Source organism: Echiichthys vipera (assembly GCF_963691815.1).
Source record: "Echiichthys vipera genome assembly, chromosome: 1".
Taxonomy (NCBI): domain Eukaryota; kingdom Metazoa; phylum Chordata; class Actinopteri; order Perciformes; family Trachinidae; genus Echiichthys; species Echiichthys vipera.
This window is the reverse complement of record NC_139826.1, coordinates 24,223,345-24,241,329: the sequence shown is the minus strand read 5'-3', so window position 1 is coordinate 24,241,329 and position 17,985 is coordinate 24,223,345. Positions and strand designations below refer to the sequence as shown.

General features: G+C 40.3%; 2 protein-coding genes across 7 annotated transcripts in view; one reads left to right on the top strand and one right to left on the bottom strand.

Annotated features, from left to right (window-relative positions):
* mical2a (microtubule associated monooxygenase, calponin and LIM domain containing 2a) overlaps positions 1–11,816 on the bottom strand; it is a 67,898-nt gene extending 56,082 nt beyond the window's left edge. For 3 of the 6 annotated variants that reach the window (XR_014593196.1, XM_083913579.1, XM_083913580.1), the window contains exons 1-2: positions 11,550–11,815; positions 1,291–1,659 (exon numbers count right to left, since the gene is read on the bottom strand). Coding sequence is in view for 5 of the 6 variants with exons in the window: in XM_083913579.1 (XP_083769705.1) it covers positions 1,291–1,551 (261 nt within the window). In the remaining variant the exon portion in view is untranslated. Of the gene's footprint in view, positions 1–1,290; positions 1,660–11,549 lie in introns of all 6 variants that reach the window. The other 3 variants (XM_083913577.1, XM_083913578.1, XM_083913581.1) reach the window with 1 other exon arrangement.
* Positions 6,107–17,629, top strand: dkk3a (dickkopf WNT signaling pathway inhibitor 3a; the record flags this gene model as incomplete). The annotated part of the gene is made up of 8 exons (XM_083920278.1): positions 6,107–6,159; positions 12,890–13,139; positions 13,409–13,528; positions 13,614–13,673; positions 14,546–14,638; positions 15,517–15,661; positions 15,754–15,910; positions 16,352–17,629. The coding sequence occupies 8 exons, from the start codon at positions 6,107–6,109 to the stop codon at positions 16,437–16,439; spliced, it is 966 nt and encodes a 321-aa protein (XP_083776404.1). The 3' UTR covers positions 16,440–17,629.
* Positions 17,630–17,985: the final 356 nt, after the last annotated feature.

Genomic DNA, 17,985 nt, shown 5'->3' with positions numbered 1-17,985 from the left:
TGTTTCTTAGCTGAGATTTATAGCATTTTTTCTAACTGTTTTTACGTCTAAAAAACATACATATGGTGGTACACTGATGGCTCAGTGAAGCATTTGTTTATGATATAATGTTGCATGTTTGTGTTTCATTCAGTACAGCTTTGTTATGTAGCACCTGTCTGAGAGGGACAGAATCACTGCAAAGCAATATATATCTCTTTAATTTCCTGTCCTGTAAGTTGGGAGTTGTTGCAGTGAAACATTGAGTGTTACTGGTGTTGAGGGTCTGTGTCTGGGCAGGTAGAAGCTACAGCACTCTGCTGTGTTATGTACTGTTGTGTAAAGAGCGCTGATTGTTTGAAACAAAAATGAGCCATCCGAGGTGAGGTCACTAAGACACTTCCTAAATCTACATCAACTTTGTACTTAGTACAAGTATTAACAAAACGTATGATGTTTTTAGATCTTTTTAGGATAGACAGGCCCATGATTTCAGGCTTTAAAAAGGACCACCCTTTTTTTGTGCCGACTGTTCTCCAAAGTAGTACAACATATTTTTAGCTTTCAGCACGTAATGAAATTCTTGCATCTTGCATCAGCTTGTTTGGCATGGTGCAGACTGTGGATATTGCGCAATTTTGGCCCGGGCAACTGTGCACGGAGGGTCCGAGTAGAGAGCCGTGAAGATTTTTGTAAGGGGTCCCACAGTCAGTCAGGGTCCCACAGTCAGTCACAATCAGTATGAATGACTAGATGTTCATGGGGACCATGCCCCCCGTCCGCACCGCACTGACTGCAAGAACCGTGTAACACGTTTAGTCTTTTTTTTCATTATGTTAGTTTGAGTTTCTCAGCTACGATAGGAGTGTTTTCCAAAGATGTATTAAATAGTCAAAATTTTAGTTTAAGTGTAATTGTAAAAAGGATGATGTTCATTGTTCTCTCTTTTATTAAAATGACTGCTGTTTGCCAGTCAACTCCAAAGTCTGGGATAGTGGAGGATCCTTGAATGCAACACTAAGGAGAGTTTTTAAAAATATGACCACACAAAAATATTCTTTAAAAAAAATGACATACAGTGCAGATTTAGTCCATGTGAAGTGAAATAAATCACCTATTCAACACCATGCTAAAAAATACTTTATTACCAAATCAAAAAAGAAAACAATGCCTGGCTGGAAAGTATGAAAATCTAATCTAAAAATGTATAGTATACTTTGGAAAATGGCCAGCAGTTACAAAAACCATGCATAATTTACATGTATTTTTGGAATGTGATGAAGAGCTTTACATAGACATCATTAACCTTACCTTGGTGCCCACACAGGCTTGGCCTTTCTTGTACTCCTTGTGGGACACCCTCTTGTCTAGCTTACTCCATAGTGCTTTGGCCTTCCAGGAGGTGACCTTCGCCTTTAGACTGCTGTAGAAGGTGTCATTGTCCGCAGGGTCGAGGTCCAATCTCCTACACAGGACGTTGAAGGCCTGAAGGGCTCCCTTACAGGTGGAGGCCTGGACGAAGTTCTCAAACAGCTTCCCTTCATTATCCCTCTCCTCCTCTGTTTCGCCCATCTTCCTCGCTGAAGTGTATAGTTTGGTGTGCTGAGGCTCCTGCTTACTTCAGCAGTCTCTACCAGATGTGGCTACACCCTCAGCTTGGCCCGCATCGTCATGCCCAGTCTGTGGAGGCAAGACACATAAGAGTCTGATGTCATCTCATGGCAGAAAGTCTCTCACAGACGGCTTTAAGCAACTGATGTTTTTCCACTTTCTATTACCATTCTATTAAGCCAGATAAAATGGACATGCTTCAATATTTCATTTAAAAGGTTTTATTTATAGATTACAATGTTAAAGCAATTACACTGAAAACACAGCTGTATCTTATCATCTCTGTGACTCAAGCTTACATCACCGAATTATCAGGAGAGTGCTCAGTACAAGTCCTCATTTAGAGTCCCTATCGAAGTCAGCATGCAGTCAGTTTACACCCTGACATGGTAACATTTCAAGTAGGCTGTGAGATAAATACTGGTGAAAAAAATCATGCAAGAAGGTAACATGAGCTAGTCTGTTATCATCAGACAGCTGTCGAGCATATTCATGACTTGTGCTTTATAGAGGAATAACCCTGTGAGCCTATAAAAAGAAGTTATTTGGGGTTCTTGATACAACAGAGAAGCAAACTTTTCAACGGCTTTAGGGTTCAGTGATAGCTTTAGACAGAACAAGACCAGCAAAGCTTCATCATGAGGTATCCACCATGGACAAATAATCAAAACTATATCATATTGTACAAGATATCGGGACTTTGCTAAAACTACAGCATTTGATTGGATTTAAGCTGCATATCTCTGCATATCTGTAATAGAATCTTGAATTTTAGGTAATATATGTATTTTGTTTGATTAAATCCTCTATAAGTATATACTGTCTTCAAAATGGGTACAAAGTGGTTTCCTTATTGCAACTTGCAAGGAATGCAAAGTTGTCTTTCCTGGTGCACAGTGCTGACCATGGATGAGTAGACCGGAAAACTATTTGTCCTGTGGTATTTTTCATTCCAGCTGAAAACCAGACAATGTTTTCAGCAGTAAAAACAGAGGTCTTTGAAACCAATTGTAATTGAAGCCCACGCCAACGCAGATTGATCTGATTGTGTGTGCGTGTTTAATAGTTCACCTTCGACTTAAGTTTGTGTGTTCAGTGCTTACATATGAGCTTGCATGTGAAAGACAGTTACTAAAACAAACACTTGTGTCAGAAAAGAAGTGAAATGAAAGAATGAAATACAATGTTTTCGCTTTCTTCCAATCAACTATCAAGCATTTTAAAAAATAAGCCAGTAAAATCTGTGCCAGAACTTCGACATCAAAGTAAAATGGGGAAATTTTCTGCATTAAGCATGCATGTGTGCTCACTTGGGTGGAGACCACAGCTTCTGTGAGTTTTGGGAGAAGTCCGCCTTTGATATTTTAATGTCCCGTGAAGCGGGATGGGCAGGGTTAAAACAGAGAAGTCAGGCTTGTTGTGCAGGACACTAACAGCCCCCACCACAGTCATCCACTATTACTATCAACCCTGCCCCAGGGCCTCAGGTGGTAGTGTGTGTGCAATGAAACTGTTTATAAAGAGCTTTATCCAGGGACAATACACCAACGCAATACAAAAGTTAGTCACTATAGTCCATGACCATTCCATCTTGGGTCACGACATGTTTGATTGTGATTTGAATGTGGCGGGGTTTTGAATGTTTCTCCTACAGCAACAACATTTGTCCTCATGCTAAAAGAAACATATTAATTTGCACAATATCCTGTTTGGCTGTGTATTTGCATCCTGTTTTCAGAGAAAGATTCAGGCAGGGAAAGTAACACTAATCAGCCCGTAGAAGGACTGTACACCCAGGTGACCTCCAGTCCACTTTATACACCTTTGTATCTTTGAAAAAAGCCTTTGTGTGGGTAGACACTGTGGACCCCCGAGGCCTTCCACAGCAGACATTCATCCTCAAACCCAGAGAGCGGACATTCCTTTGCCACGTGCATGAAAGAGCCCTGAACTGCTCCATCAGCATGAGTCCAACACTCAGCTAGCCTTCTCACTGGCTCCACCAGCCAAAGAGTCACAGGACCACCTCCATAGTTTTTTGTCGATGAGTGATGAGCGATGACGGAGACCGGCATGATATATGATGCAGGTGCTTTAATCTTTCATGCATGGCAGCAGACTGTGATGGGAAAATTGCTGTGTATTCTAGCATGTGGTATGTGGAGTTGAGTTGGTTTGAGGCAGTGAGATGTAAATGTATTGTGCAAAAGCAAATTTACATTTTCAAAGCGGCTATTGTTGGCTGTTTTTTCAAAAGAACAGCTAATGATTTTATGACAACATAATTTTATGCTAGATTTTGGCCAGTATTGAAAAATTTCTCAAACTTTTAGTGGAAATTTCAAATAAAGACATGTTGACTGCCCTTATTTCACGTTTCATTCCAAGTAAAGTGGTAAAAAAAAGGCACAACTATTGGAACCATCTGTTGTGCGAGTCTGCGAGGACTAATGAAAAGGTACCACTTACTGTCTTCATGGTAAAGTGAATGCTCAAACACTCAAACTGCATTGTCTCAGACAGTCCAATGACTTCACCATCTCAGTCTGACAGAATGGAAAGTCACTTGTGGGCAGACAGAACGAACCCACAGAAAGGCTGTAAAAATACACACACACACACACACACACACACACACACACACACACACACACACACACACACACACACACACACACACACACACACACACACACACACACACACACACACACACACACACACACACACACACACACACACACACACACACACACACACACACACACACACACACACACACACACACACACACACACACACACACACACACACACACACACACACACACACACACACACACACACACACACACACACCCTGTCTGATTGAGTGAAACCGACTGCAGCTAGTTCAGAAGGTGAATGCCGGTGATTAATTTCTATATCAACAGTTTTACAGTGATATACAGTATGTGGTTTGTAAGTTTTATTTAACAATTTAATCAGCTCTATCTCCCAATTACTGTATTACCTTACCAGTTTGCATGCTGCCAGTTTGGAGAAGCAGACAGGAGTACTAACACTGAAGCTGCTATGGACGCCTACTTTACTCACCTTTAAAAAAAAAAAGCCCACCTTTAAACCACAATATTAGTTAAAGAATGTTATTATTATCATCAAGACTATTTTCACCACTCTTCCTTTCCAGTAGCCCTTTTCTCTGGCACTATGGCTGAAAGAAAGAGAGAGGAAACTGGAGCAAAGTGTTTCTGACGGCAAAGTAAAGCAGTGACAAAATTATAAATAAAGCGTACATTTAAACTGAAATGGATTTTTTTTTTCAGGTGTCTGTTCAGCTGTTGCCTATGTTGTTGTTTGCCTGTTCACAGCATTGCAGCATTGTGATAGTTTTCTTTCTATGTTTTTTAAGAACAGTACCAGTCAAAGGTTTGGACACGCTTTCCCATTCAAGTGAATGAGGAAGCGTGTCCAAACTTTTGACTGGTACTGTACGTAATTACAGTATGTGTTTTTTTCATTGTGATTTGTCAAGATCTCTATTTTTTTACTATACAAAGCACTTTCGTTAACCATGGGTTGTTTTCCAACTGTGCAATATAAATAAACTGACTTCACTTGTGTATAATTTTACTATTATTCCTATAATTACTTTAATGTATTCTGACACATTGCCCGATGAGAAAAGTACTATACTACACTATACTTCCTGTATTACAAATCCATAGGATGGAGCTGCGAACAAGTGTATAATAAAAGCACTTCTGTGTGTCTGAGAGACATGGCAAGCTATCAGGTTCAAGTATGATACAGAGGGAATGTTAGGTATGTGAAAAATGTACCTGTTACACCTAGACGTAAAAAAGAAAGAAATACGTAAACAGGCACAATGCACATTTGGTGCCTTTGTGAGTATTTAACAATAATGGAGAGAGGGTGCAGATATTAGTTCAAAGTGAAACTCAGTGTCCATGTTTTTAACGCATTGGAGGTCAATAGCGGAGTGGATATATTTGGCTTTGGCTTCACAACAGCGATACTTGTCAGTAAGATCAATTTGCGGGTGGTTCTGGTCTTTTCATTGCATTCGTTGACAACAGATAACTATAGATTATTGCCATTTTTATCTCAAAATAATTCAATAACTACATTTACATGTACAGTTCATTACTACCCCAATAGTGACCATGTTTTTGGCAGAGCTACTTGCAATAGCCAGTCTTATTTAACATCCATTATGACCCTGACAATGACAGAACTGTAAAGATATTGAACCAAGTCTCAAACCAGTGACGCAAAGTCTTCATTTGTTTTTGTAGAGCACATACGTAGCTTCTGGCTATCAGAGCACAATAGGAAGCTGACAACACAAGGAAAACATTGGGAGTGCTAGGAAATGCACATACTGTAGTGTAGTCAGCCAGCAACAGTAATTACAGACTGGACTGAAGAATACCAGGAAGGAACCCTCAGTAGACTTGATAAGCAGGCAGTGTGCCTCAGAAAACAGTCCACTCATGGACTTCAGCCCTGCCGGCTCTGCCCTTCACCAGGCCCCCAGGCCCCCACAGTATTATCTCAGCTCTTTGAAATCTGTCTGCGTGTTCAGGCAGCAGTGCCAAAACAAAAGAAGATCTGACATGAGTTAGGTAGAAACACTGGCAGTATGCAGTAAATGTCAATCAACTTCTGAGGAGAAACCTGTTAATTTACACAAACGGGAGCAGGCTTGTGTAGCTTTGGCTGCTGTCTGCAGGCCCTTCTGGCCCAAGAGGTGTGTTCACCACACGGCTCCATTGGAGAATGATTTATCTGGACACACTGAGCACAGACTAAAGTTATCTGTAAATATGTTATCATTTACAGCGTCTGTCTCCAACGGTCTTAAATAAAGAGAAAGATAACGAGAAAACAGATTCACGTAAGCATGGATCCTCTTAAGCTTCACAAATGTAAATATAAACCACAAGACCAAGACAAGCTGCAAAAAGTCCAGCATTGAGGGTCAAAGATCAGTGAGCATCTTTCATTCATCCATATCACAGGGGGGACAGTGAAGGTTTAGTCGGTGGTATAACTCCCTAACAGGAATAGCAGATTCTGTAAGCCAACAATCAGTAAAGCCAGGCTCAGAATAGACAAGCTTCATGTTGCAGAAGAAAAAAGCACATGACATGAAAAGATATCAACAGAGCTAGACTCTGTAAACAAGATGAAAACAAAGACTTTCAAAGTTCAAATCCATAACAGTCAAGTGTTCTGGGTTCAGGGGTGTTAAACTGCAGCAGGGCCTGCAGAAACACAGAGTAAGGCATATCACAAGACTAAATATTACATTGGACACTATTGACTTGCTGAAACACCGCGATTATTTTTGGCAGTTAAACTGAATCAAAGTGATGCACTGAGAAAGACATTAAATGCCTTATTTTATCTTTCAAAAAGGCCAGAGTGCTGCAACAAAGTGCGTGAGAATCCTTCAGATGCCTGCCATCCAAACTCTTCCTGTGGAGTGTGTCTAGTTTCCGGTCCAGATCAAAGCTTGAAGGAGAGCTGTGTCTGTAAAATTCCACCTCTGTGGCATGACTGAGAGACGTTTAAAAACCCTTTTTAGTGTGTTCCTGTCCCTGACCAGATGGAACAGGTTAATGATATCCTGGGGTAAATTTACCACAGCAAAGACTCTTTCAGTGGCTCCAATCTTAAAAGGTATAGTTCAGGGACTGGTGGCTGAGTGGTTAGAGCAGTGACCCCATGTAAAGAGGCTGAAGGTCCTCGAGGCAGCAGCCACAGGTTTGACTCAGACCTAAGGCCCTTTTCCGCATGTCTCCCCCTCTTTCTCTCACACCGTTTCCGAAGCAAGGTTGTAAGAGGTTATTTATTCATAGTCAGTGTATTACCAACACAATCTGGCGTGTTGGTGTTTTAAAGGGTTAGTTTTAAAGTCACACAATAACAAAAACTAACCGATTGAGACAGCGGTAGACCAGCAATTCCTGTGCTGTGCAAGGTAAAATGACTAAAAAATGTTTTTTGTCAGAAGGAGTCTGGTGGCTATGAGGAGGGCATTGATGATATAACAGCTACAGTTCCCCGTCCAAAAGGGCTGTCTGACAGCTTGGTAAAGCGGTGAAAATAATCTTAATATAGCATACACTCAAATTGATAGGTGTATAAAATATGTTTAGCTCCAGCCCCCATCCACAGCAGTACATTGCTATTTAATTACATTTTATTTAGCTGACTCTTTTATCCAAAGCAACTTCCATTCACACCCATGCACAGCACAGGGAGCAATTCGGGGGTTCAGCATCTTGCACAAGGACACATCAACATGTGAACCAGAGGAGCCGGGGGAACGTTGAATATAGCAGTAGCAGTATTAGCCTATATATTACGCAAAATTAATCTGTGTAAATCGTTCAGACAAGTGGGGCCTCCAGATGTGTATGTGGAACAATTAGGACTCCGTGGGCCCCCCCTCTAAATGATGTCTCCTGCCTTTACTTCTCCCCTTTTGGTATTGTACTAGAGGTAAGCGTCATTGTGGTGATTTAGCCTTTCTGTTAATCTACATCTGTAAATTTACCTACTAGCTTAAATGTTAAGGAATACTATACTAACATATTCCTGTGTAATTAAATTTTTGTAGGGGCTCAAGTGTCGGTACATGATTGACTGAGGATTTTATCATTTACTCTTTATCAGGTTAGGCAACACCCCTTCTTTTGCTATTGTACTCCTTAGGATAGAATAAACAGAGATTGTCTCCAACGATATCCTGGTCTGGGCCTTTTCATCAAAACAACGCAACAATGCTTCCATGTCAGGACCGAGTCCCAACCACAGCGATTTCCTGGTTGATCCAATATGGAAGTGCCAAATATTGCAGCTTGTCGAGTGGGGGCGGGTTTCATAATAGAGCAATTTCTCCATGACTCCCATGTTAAATAGGCCGTTTTCACATAGTTAAATCTATTTAAGGCCCGATACAAAAAACATTCTAGTCTGTATGTTGAGGTCATACTGTGATTTTTTTTGTACCAGGCTAGTTCTTATTTTATTGGAGGTTAAAGTTTATGAATAATTAGGAACGCGGCCTCTTGAGTGATAGCTAGCCACTTTCCCTCACTTCGCCTCAGAGGTATACGTCAGCCAGATGGACCTATCTCTCTCCCCCCAACATCACATCAATGCCCTTTTTTGGTAAGAGTAAATGAGGAGAAGTTGAAGTCTGACAAGATGGCGACTCCCATAGGCGAGGACGATTGGATCGAGTTGAGGGAACAAACCTCAGCGGAGATGCTACGTCCGTTTATTATACAGTCTATGGTCAGGACTCTTACCTTCCTCCCCAAACTGGGGCTGTGCCAACCTCCATCTACTGAAGGTAATACACTCACTATGGATCGGTACCTCATATAATCCCACTTTAAAAAATCCAAACTATCCCTTTGCGTGTGCTCTTGGTTTAGAATAAGCAGAAGTTATGTCATTTACAACATGCCCCACCTATCTCTTAAAGTTCCTATCTCTTTTGTGAGGCTGATTCCTGGACGCATGTGTCCATTTTTATGCTGTGGAACAAGGAAGGAAACATATTGCAGAGAGAGGAAGGAGAAAGTTTACAACACCTCCCTGGCAATAATGAGCACAAGCTTCCACTCAGTTTATTGAGCTGCGTGAAACAGTTTATAGTTTTTATCCACAGCATGACGCCCTCATCTTTTTTACTCGTGTGTATTTTTGATTTGTTTATTCATTCACTTGGGCTTTCAATCACTGATTAATTCATTCAACTGTTTAATCTATTTGCTCATATGTATCTATTTAACTATTTGTTGGTTCTAAACCTAAAATGTAAAATATTTACATAATGTCTCATATTTGTTTGCATTACTTGAATGCAAGGAGCTGAAACCATTGACTAATAATGTGACGTTAAGGCAGTGAGATCGTATAAGTCTTGCATACATAACATTTGTGTGCCAATCCTACTGGAGTGAGTCCGAAATACTTTGGGGAGTTAAGATATGTAAAGGATGAGGTAGTTTCCATATTTTTTTAATGTTCCATAAGCATCATGGTAATGTAGTCCCCTGCCTTGGTTTCAGGGACATGTGTAGTTTTCAGTAATGCCGTTTTTATCTCTACACACTGTTGTTAAGTTAAGCTCCAGTCAAGCTGGTAATTACGAACTAAAAATGAAAGGCTGGCACAAGATTTTGCAGTTGAAAGCTACTGAAGCAGTGTGAGCTTTTTCAGACATTTTGCCAACAGTCAAAGGCCAATTTGAAAAATGTGGAAGTTTGTCTGTAAATGTCAACTGAAGTATAGTACCTCTTTCTCACTGTGTAACAGCAAAGTCCCGGACATTAAATCCATTTGTTCATACAAGCTCTCATAAACAACCTTGTGATCTCAAGCTTTATGTCTGTTCTCTTGGCTCTAAAGTTACTGTATTTGTTGAAAGAAGGAGAACACGATTCAGAGTTAAACCTATAATCATTGAGCCTGTGCAGAACATACAGTAAGCCTTTCGGCAAAAAAAACACAAGACTGTTTCATGAGGTATTCACCAAAAGAATACTTATCTAACTGAGAAACACAAGGTTTACGGTGTCTTTCCATACATATTTTAGCACATGAATGACTAAAAAAACTCAGAGGGAAATTCCGGCAAGACTGAAATAATGTGGTTGCTGCTGAATGTTTATACATAAAGATGTTGTTAACCCCAGAGAGTATAAATCCCATGGATCATCAGTGTCTGGGCGAGATACGATATGTAGGAACACTGTTTAGATGTTAGCAGCACGTTTGACAGCAGTCACTCTGTAATAAAGTTTGGAGCTTACAGTTTGATGGAGAAGGGTACGCCGTATCTTCAACAGTCGTAAAGTACACAGGAAATGATTGCTCACACAGCAGTGGGAAGGAGAACCGCCGCTGTTTGCATGACTCTTCTGACCCTCCTTAAAAATGTTACTGAACAAATCATGCATCATCTTCCGAGACACAACAATCATACCAGACTAAGTGCTCACACAAAAATGTTGTTGAAGAGAGGCGCTTTTTTCTCTCTCTCTCATTTAGTCCAAATTTTAATCTGGCCACCCCCCCTGCTTAAACAGGGATCTGGTGTTTGTAGCAGTATCTGCAAATTAACTTGTAGTCCCACTAGAAAACATTAACAGTAGCAGTTTCTGTCACTCACTTAGCTCCATTCAGTAACCTGACAGTACAGCCTGTCAACACCACACCTTTTTTTTTTTTTATATGCAGATTGTGTCATCACAACCCCTAAGGGTTCACTCACTTGCCCTGGCATTTAGTTAATGGTGGGATAACAAAAAATAAAGCATTGCGTGATGACTGTAACCTGGATGTACCCGTTTCTACTCCGTTTACTGTCTTTGAACTTACAGAAAAGCTGTAAATCCAGTTTTAATGGGGTTTGTCTTGAGGCATGTTTGAATGATACGCTACACATTCACTCAAAAGTGATTTATGCTGAAATGTGATTCATGGCATAAACACCAGCATGCAAAAATGCAGGTTATGCAAGTGAAGATAACATTTTATTGTTATCAGGAAGCAGAGACAAACCCAGATGTCTGACTCCTCTCAACACAGTTCAATCACCGCACCGCGATCACAATAAAACGCGAGATTTATTCAGCACGTGTTCAAACTCCAAACTCCCCACAAACAAATAAGACAGACATTTACGGTACACATATCACTATTATCTTTCTTATTGATACTAAGGTAGATGCCAGTGTTCATTCATAAACGGAAAGCCTGCTTTTTCAGTTACCTGGTTGTCATACTTGAATACATTTTCAAATAAGGAAAACAACACTTCTGTAGGGTGTCTCGGCCTCACACCACCACTTGATGATCAGGGGAACACACAAAAACTACAATGTGTATTTTCTTTGAAAGAGCTTAGCCTACCTCATATATCAACCCAGTCCAAACTCTTCTTCCTTCAAACGACTGTTGTATGAAAGTGTGTCGGTCCTCCTCAGCCAGCCTGACAGGCAGCAGTTTCTGTGTGCGCAGCTGAGTCCAGTGTCTGAGGGAGGGGCTGTAAAAATCAGACACATCCCCGAGCAGCCAGCTACTGTGGCTGCTGTTTAGGATCCAGAGGACTTAAATCGTGCCAAAAACATTGTTCATGGCCGGCCGTCTGTTAACCTACGAGTCCTGGAGACTATTAGGCTACACAACAGGTTGGATTTATGGGGTTGGATTGAACCCGGGTGGATTGCAAATCTAAGAAACTGGATAAAAAGCTTAATAAGCATAAGCTCTAACAGAAAAATACTGACATATAGCTGAAAAGTAAATATCAACAGGGAAACGTAATTCTGATAACACACTGGCTTTTCAGGTGTGGTTCCTCAAGTTTGTACTTTAGAGAGCAGCCGGGCGTCAAAGACCCCCGGACCGCAGTCTGTCAACACATTATTCATTTTACAACGTGTCAGCAGAAAGTGCAGTCAGCGCAGCACACCTTTGAAAAAACACTGAAAACGTGTGTGCACATTATAGGTACATTTACTACGAAAACATATGACGCCATCTTGTGGCCAGATTACGAAACTACAAGCACAAAAAGTCAATTCAAAGGGTGAGTTCACCCAACTATTAGATTAGATTTCAGATTTACTCCCTTAGTTTAGCAGACCCCATCCGTTTTTGTCTTTGTTATTCTTCATTCCCCTTTTTCCATGTTTTACTGTCTTTGTACATTTTCATTTATCTTATTATTGTCTACATTTAGAAATACATTTTTGGTATTGTTTAGAATCAGAATCAGAATCAGAAAAGTAATGTTTAAATTTAATCTCTTCAAATAATCTTTTCAAGAAATAACAAAATAATAAAAAAAGTTCACTTCCTGAAACGTATTTTTTTGTTCGATGAATATTACAATCTTATTATGATGCATAGTCATATATTTAAGAAGAAAGAGCCTACTTAAATACACAAGTTAAAAAATAAAAATAAAAAGTAAATAAATAAATTAATTGAAAGATCACACACAGCTGTATAAATACTTTTCTTTTTATTAATAATTTGGATAGACCCAAAATATTTCCGGGATTATATTTTGAAGGTATTCAAAGTTGGTCGAGATTTTATTTTTATTTATTTTATTTTTTTTGCGAAATTTACCTTGTAGAATGAATCCGCTTTAGGAGATTGCATTTTGTAGATAAGTGCGTGTATGAGGTGATGACCCCTCAGTGACGGAGGCGCATCAGCTGGGATGTCTCTGTGTTTCTCAGCGTCACCGCCACACCCTCAGAGTGCAGCAGCAGCAGCAGCAGCAGCAGCATGATGATGAAAGGCGCCCTGCTCGTTTTGGCTCTCACGGCAGTCTGCAATGGCATCCTCCCTGATGTGTTGGAGTCAGGCATCAGTCACATCCTGCAGGATAACTCCGTTTATGGACAAACGGAGCTGGACCGCATGTTTGTGGAAGTGGACCAACTGCCAGAGGATGCGCAGCAAAAGCCCGATGATGCGTTTCACCAAGTAGGCAGCAGACAGTTGCACACCTCTCAGTCCAGCTTTTTAAATGACATAGCATTATTTCACTGCTCAGTGCTCACTTCAGAACATAACCGTTTGGCTGGTATGGTACTTTTTGAAAGCTTTAAAACGCTTCTATATCTCTTGGGAAATACAGTATAACAAGCTTAGAGGCAAAGGCAGCAGTGGAAGGAGCTAGAATATGGGAGTGACTTCTTAATGCACCTCTTTACCTGAAAACTACATGTGAATAATGTCTCCAATTCTTTTAGAGGAACAACGAGAGTGTCGGTCTCAACCCTCATCCCAATAACCTTCCTCCAAGTCATCACAGCGAATCTGCTTCTGATAAAGTGATCGATAACAAGTCTGTACACACTTCAGTAGAACAGGTGAGCTTTTGATGAACATTAAACAAAGGTGAAAGTGTTTGTTGTGAATAAAACTTAACAGATATGTGTCCCACCCTTCACACAGGAGACAAACAACATTACCACAGATATCCAGCCAAGTGACCTGGGGAACAATATTGATCAAGTAAGTTAATTCCATTTACGGTCTTTAATGATATACAGCAGGGGGTAAAATCCATCTTTGAGTAAACTCTTGTTTTTTTCATATGACCTTTGACTACTCAGTTTGAATTTCTCAATATGAAAAGGCCTCAAGATTGTATAATGTCTGGCAGCAGCATCACAGCCACTGACTTGGTATGTTAGCAACCGTCTTCACTGAGCTCTAGTCATCCTTTGACTGTGTTATCAAAAAATATGACTGTACAAAATTGTTAATAAATAAGTGATGGCGTGCTTCTTGTAAACTGGAATTCACTTTCAAGATTAAAGCTTCAGAAGGTGGCTCCTATGCAACAGCACACGTTTTGAAATGTTATTCACAATTTAGTCGCACAAAAACCTAATTCAAAGAGCAACTTTTATTTTATTTGACACATGAATTTCCTTGTCAGAATAACAATGCTGTGGATCAGGACCTCTGATGTATTGCAAGTCTAGTTTTAACATGGAAAAATGTTGTCACTTTGTATATTTGACAGAAGCGATTCAACTGACTAATGTGGTGTTAGACACATCATAGAAGGACAGGTCTGTTTACATGGTAACTGTGGGACAAGAGTGTCCCAGTTCCAAGAGGTAAAAATAACACTGGAGGAGGCGCCTCCTTCTTCATAAATATGTGGCAGGTTTGAAGCCTGGGCAATTAGCTGCTAAGATGCTTATGCAACCCTAAAACTTTGATTTATTTAGTTCTTCCTTTTGCACTCTGGACAAAACACATGCATGTGTATTACATTCAAAGTGTCTTTACCTTCACTTGATATGCACATGGGGTGACAGTACAGTACAGGTGACATGCACTCAGATGTAATTGCTCCTCTCTCTCATTTTTAGGGATGCAACACTGATGGGGATTGTGGGAAGGGAAGGTATTGCCTTTATGACATGCACAACTCCAAGTGTCTGCCTTGCAAAGCAATCGATATGGTAAGACCTTTCTACATGTATGGGCTCCTGCACTATTTTGGTCACTTTTCTCCATAAAGCACTGTCACATTCCAACAAATACACAGTCACTTCCGGCCAGCTGGGGTTTCAATGACTGCATTGCAGTGTGTTCACAAGTGTAACCGGAGTGTGTTGTTTGTGAACACTCTGTCCTATGAGCTCCACATGAAAAAACAGCACGTGTCAAGGTTAAATAAGAGCTCTATTTTCCCTCGCTGCTTTCGCTCTCAAAGGACGTCTAGAACAAAAAGAATACAAGTAATGAGTCTGGTTTTATTTAAGGCTGCGATATCGCTGCTGATTCTGTAGTGTCTGCATTGGATGAACTGTTCTGCATAGAGTAAAAAGCAATGCAAAGGGATAAAGATATTGGCGGTTTGCCATCAATAGAGTACAGTGTACATAGATAATAAATACACAGAGGACAGGATCTGTGTCTCGTCTAAACCGCTGCTCTGGAAAAACTCTGCATGTAAATAAGACGAACACAGTTCGCCTCAATCCCCAAGATTAACAATTCATAGAGGGTGTGTAGGAACAGGAACTTGTCTCACTGCTATCAGAGACCAGTTGACCTGCTGATCTCATTTATATTTAACCAGAAAAAAAAAAGACTTCAGCAGACATTACGCATGGAGAATGATTAATTTCATTAATGCTCTGGTGAGTTTCAGCCTTGAAACTGAAAGCACATTCCATGTTCTCATTTTTGCATAATTACATAATTAAAACATCATTTACATTAAGTCCGCATTGGAAAACTTCAAGAATATTAAGTTCTTCCAGAAAGGCTGCTAGTTGACTGTGCACAATCTTAGCTGTAGAAAAATGAAAAGCATTTTTTTCTGTTCTTTCAGTCTTGCACTAAGGATAAGGAGTGCTGTGGTGAACAGATGTGTGTATGGGGTCAGTGTAGTCTAAATGCAACAAAAGGAGAGGCTGGCAGCACTTGTCAGTACCAGACTGACTGCAGCCCCGACCTCTGCTGTCTTTTCCATAAAGGTACAGTACAACACACAGTTTTGTGTTTGCTCTGCATAGTGATTCTCTACATTCTCTGGAAAAATGTATGTGTGTTTTGTTTGTGTGTTCAGCCCTGCTTTTCCCCGTCTGCTCAGCGAAGCCCATTGAGCGTGAGCGCTGCTTTGGTGCCTCCAACCACCTGCTGGAGCTGCTGTCCTGGGATATTCAGGATGAGGGACCCAGAAAACATTGCCCCTGTGCAGGAGGCCTCCACTGCCAGCACCTGGGGTGAGTGCAGGACATTTAACAGCAGAGAAATAAATTCAATTAAATTTGTTGTAGGGCTGGGCGATATAGACGAAATATTTTACCCCAGTATCGGACAATACATATCACGATATACCGTAGCATGTTTTCTGGTTATCCAATAAATAAAGAGTCTTTATGACATAACCACATGGTAAAATCTATTTTTGTATATTCCTGTGTGAATTAAATACTTGACAAACGAACGTAAATATTAACGTAAAAGCAGTTTGTCCCCAGTTTTCAACATTGCAATAGAAGCGGTATAGAAAAGATATACATTACTTTTTTTATATCTCGTTTTGACAAAATATAACATATCGCTCAGCCCTAATTTGTTGTTCAGTGAATGATTGTTAAATAAAAACAAAATTCTATTAAAGTTGACATACAAGTTACCAACCTATATCCTCAATACTACAGGCGAGGGTCCATGTGCCTTAAAGGAGAAGACTCGAGTGAAGAGGACCTGACAGACAGTCTATACTCCGAGATAGACTATATAATCTAGACAGTGTGTTTTTACATAACAGCTTTGCAAACAACTAGGCTCCAGAGCTTTGTTGCAGGGAGCTATAGTGTTTGCTAGCTTAATCCAAAGTGGTAAAGCTACACAGCATGGAAAAAGAAGAATATATTTATATCATTTGCTGCAATTGTGACCTGAGATGAAAATGTAGATATAAAAGTCATTAACAAAAAAACAAAACAGGAAACACTATATTTGCAAGGTCCTGTGTTTATACTAAATGACTATTTGCTGCATCTTTATATTCTAACCCTTCTCAGATGCAAATCCCAGCCACACCGTAACACACTGAATACAACTCCAGACACTGACTTCTCATCTCATTGTTGTTTCACAAACATCAGCTGATATCACGTTGAGTAGCAGCACTGCATCATCCTAATAAAGAGATAGAACATAATAGAACAAAGTTACCAACCAGTTACCAAGAGGCTGAAGGACTTCGAGGCAGCAGCCACAGGTTCGACTCTGACCTGCAGCCCTTTGCAGCATGACTCCCTCTCTCTCTCTACCCACTTCATATCTGTCCTCTGTAATAAAAAAGGCTTGAAAAGCAGCCCCCCCCCCCCCCCACCCAAAAAAAACAGTTACCAACCAGTACCGTACTGTGCTATGCACCTGAAAGAAAAATAGCCCAGATACAATCATGCTTCATGTACTGTAATGCAACCCAGCTCGCAAAACCAAAAAAAGTGTAAATGTAAAATAGGCATATTTATTTAGAACACTACTAAAAAAACAGAAGGAACAAAGAAGTGAGTAATCATTCATGTCTGCGTTTAAGGAAAGGTCTGTAACAAACAAAAAAAGACTGCAGTTGCACCCATAAGGGAAGAGATGTCTGAGGGAAGGTGGTGCACATTTATAGCCAGAACCACACCAGGCCCAGGTGTGACTCATGAAGATAGCAACCCCCTCTGTGTTGACCCAGATCATGTAACACAAAAGAGAGAGAGAGCAAAACAGGCACACCTGGTAGAGCGCAGGGGTCATCACATATTGCATGATCAATAACGCTGTGTGAAAAAGCAGGCAATAATAAATAATATTTGGGCTTCTAAGACTCCCCTCAACAGTATATTCATCTACAGGAAACACTAGCATGAGATGTTTAGGAAGCATATTTGTCTCTTATTCCAATTTAAATCTCAGTTTGTTTAAGAGCAAATCAAATTCTAGCTGCTTCAATATCCTAAAGTTGTTTGCACCATAGCTTCCCCCCCCCCCCTTCACTGTTCCTTGTTATTCCAGAGAAAATGTTTTGGCAGACCTTGTCGCTTGATCCTAGTTAGATCTGCTCTGCTGCTTTGTTCCACAGAAGTACTGAATGTTTTAGAGACAGAGGCCTCCACATTTTTACAGCAGAGATGAAATGTTATTTGCAAGAGGAAACACTGTCCAACCTGCCACGTTGTGATTTATTATCTATATTGTTTGTATGTACATATATGCTTATTATGTTATGTGCTTTTGTCTCTAATTATATATATAATTTAATTCTGTATCACTGTATTTCAGTTGTCCATTT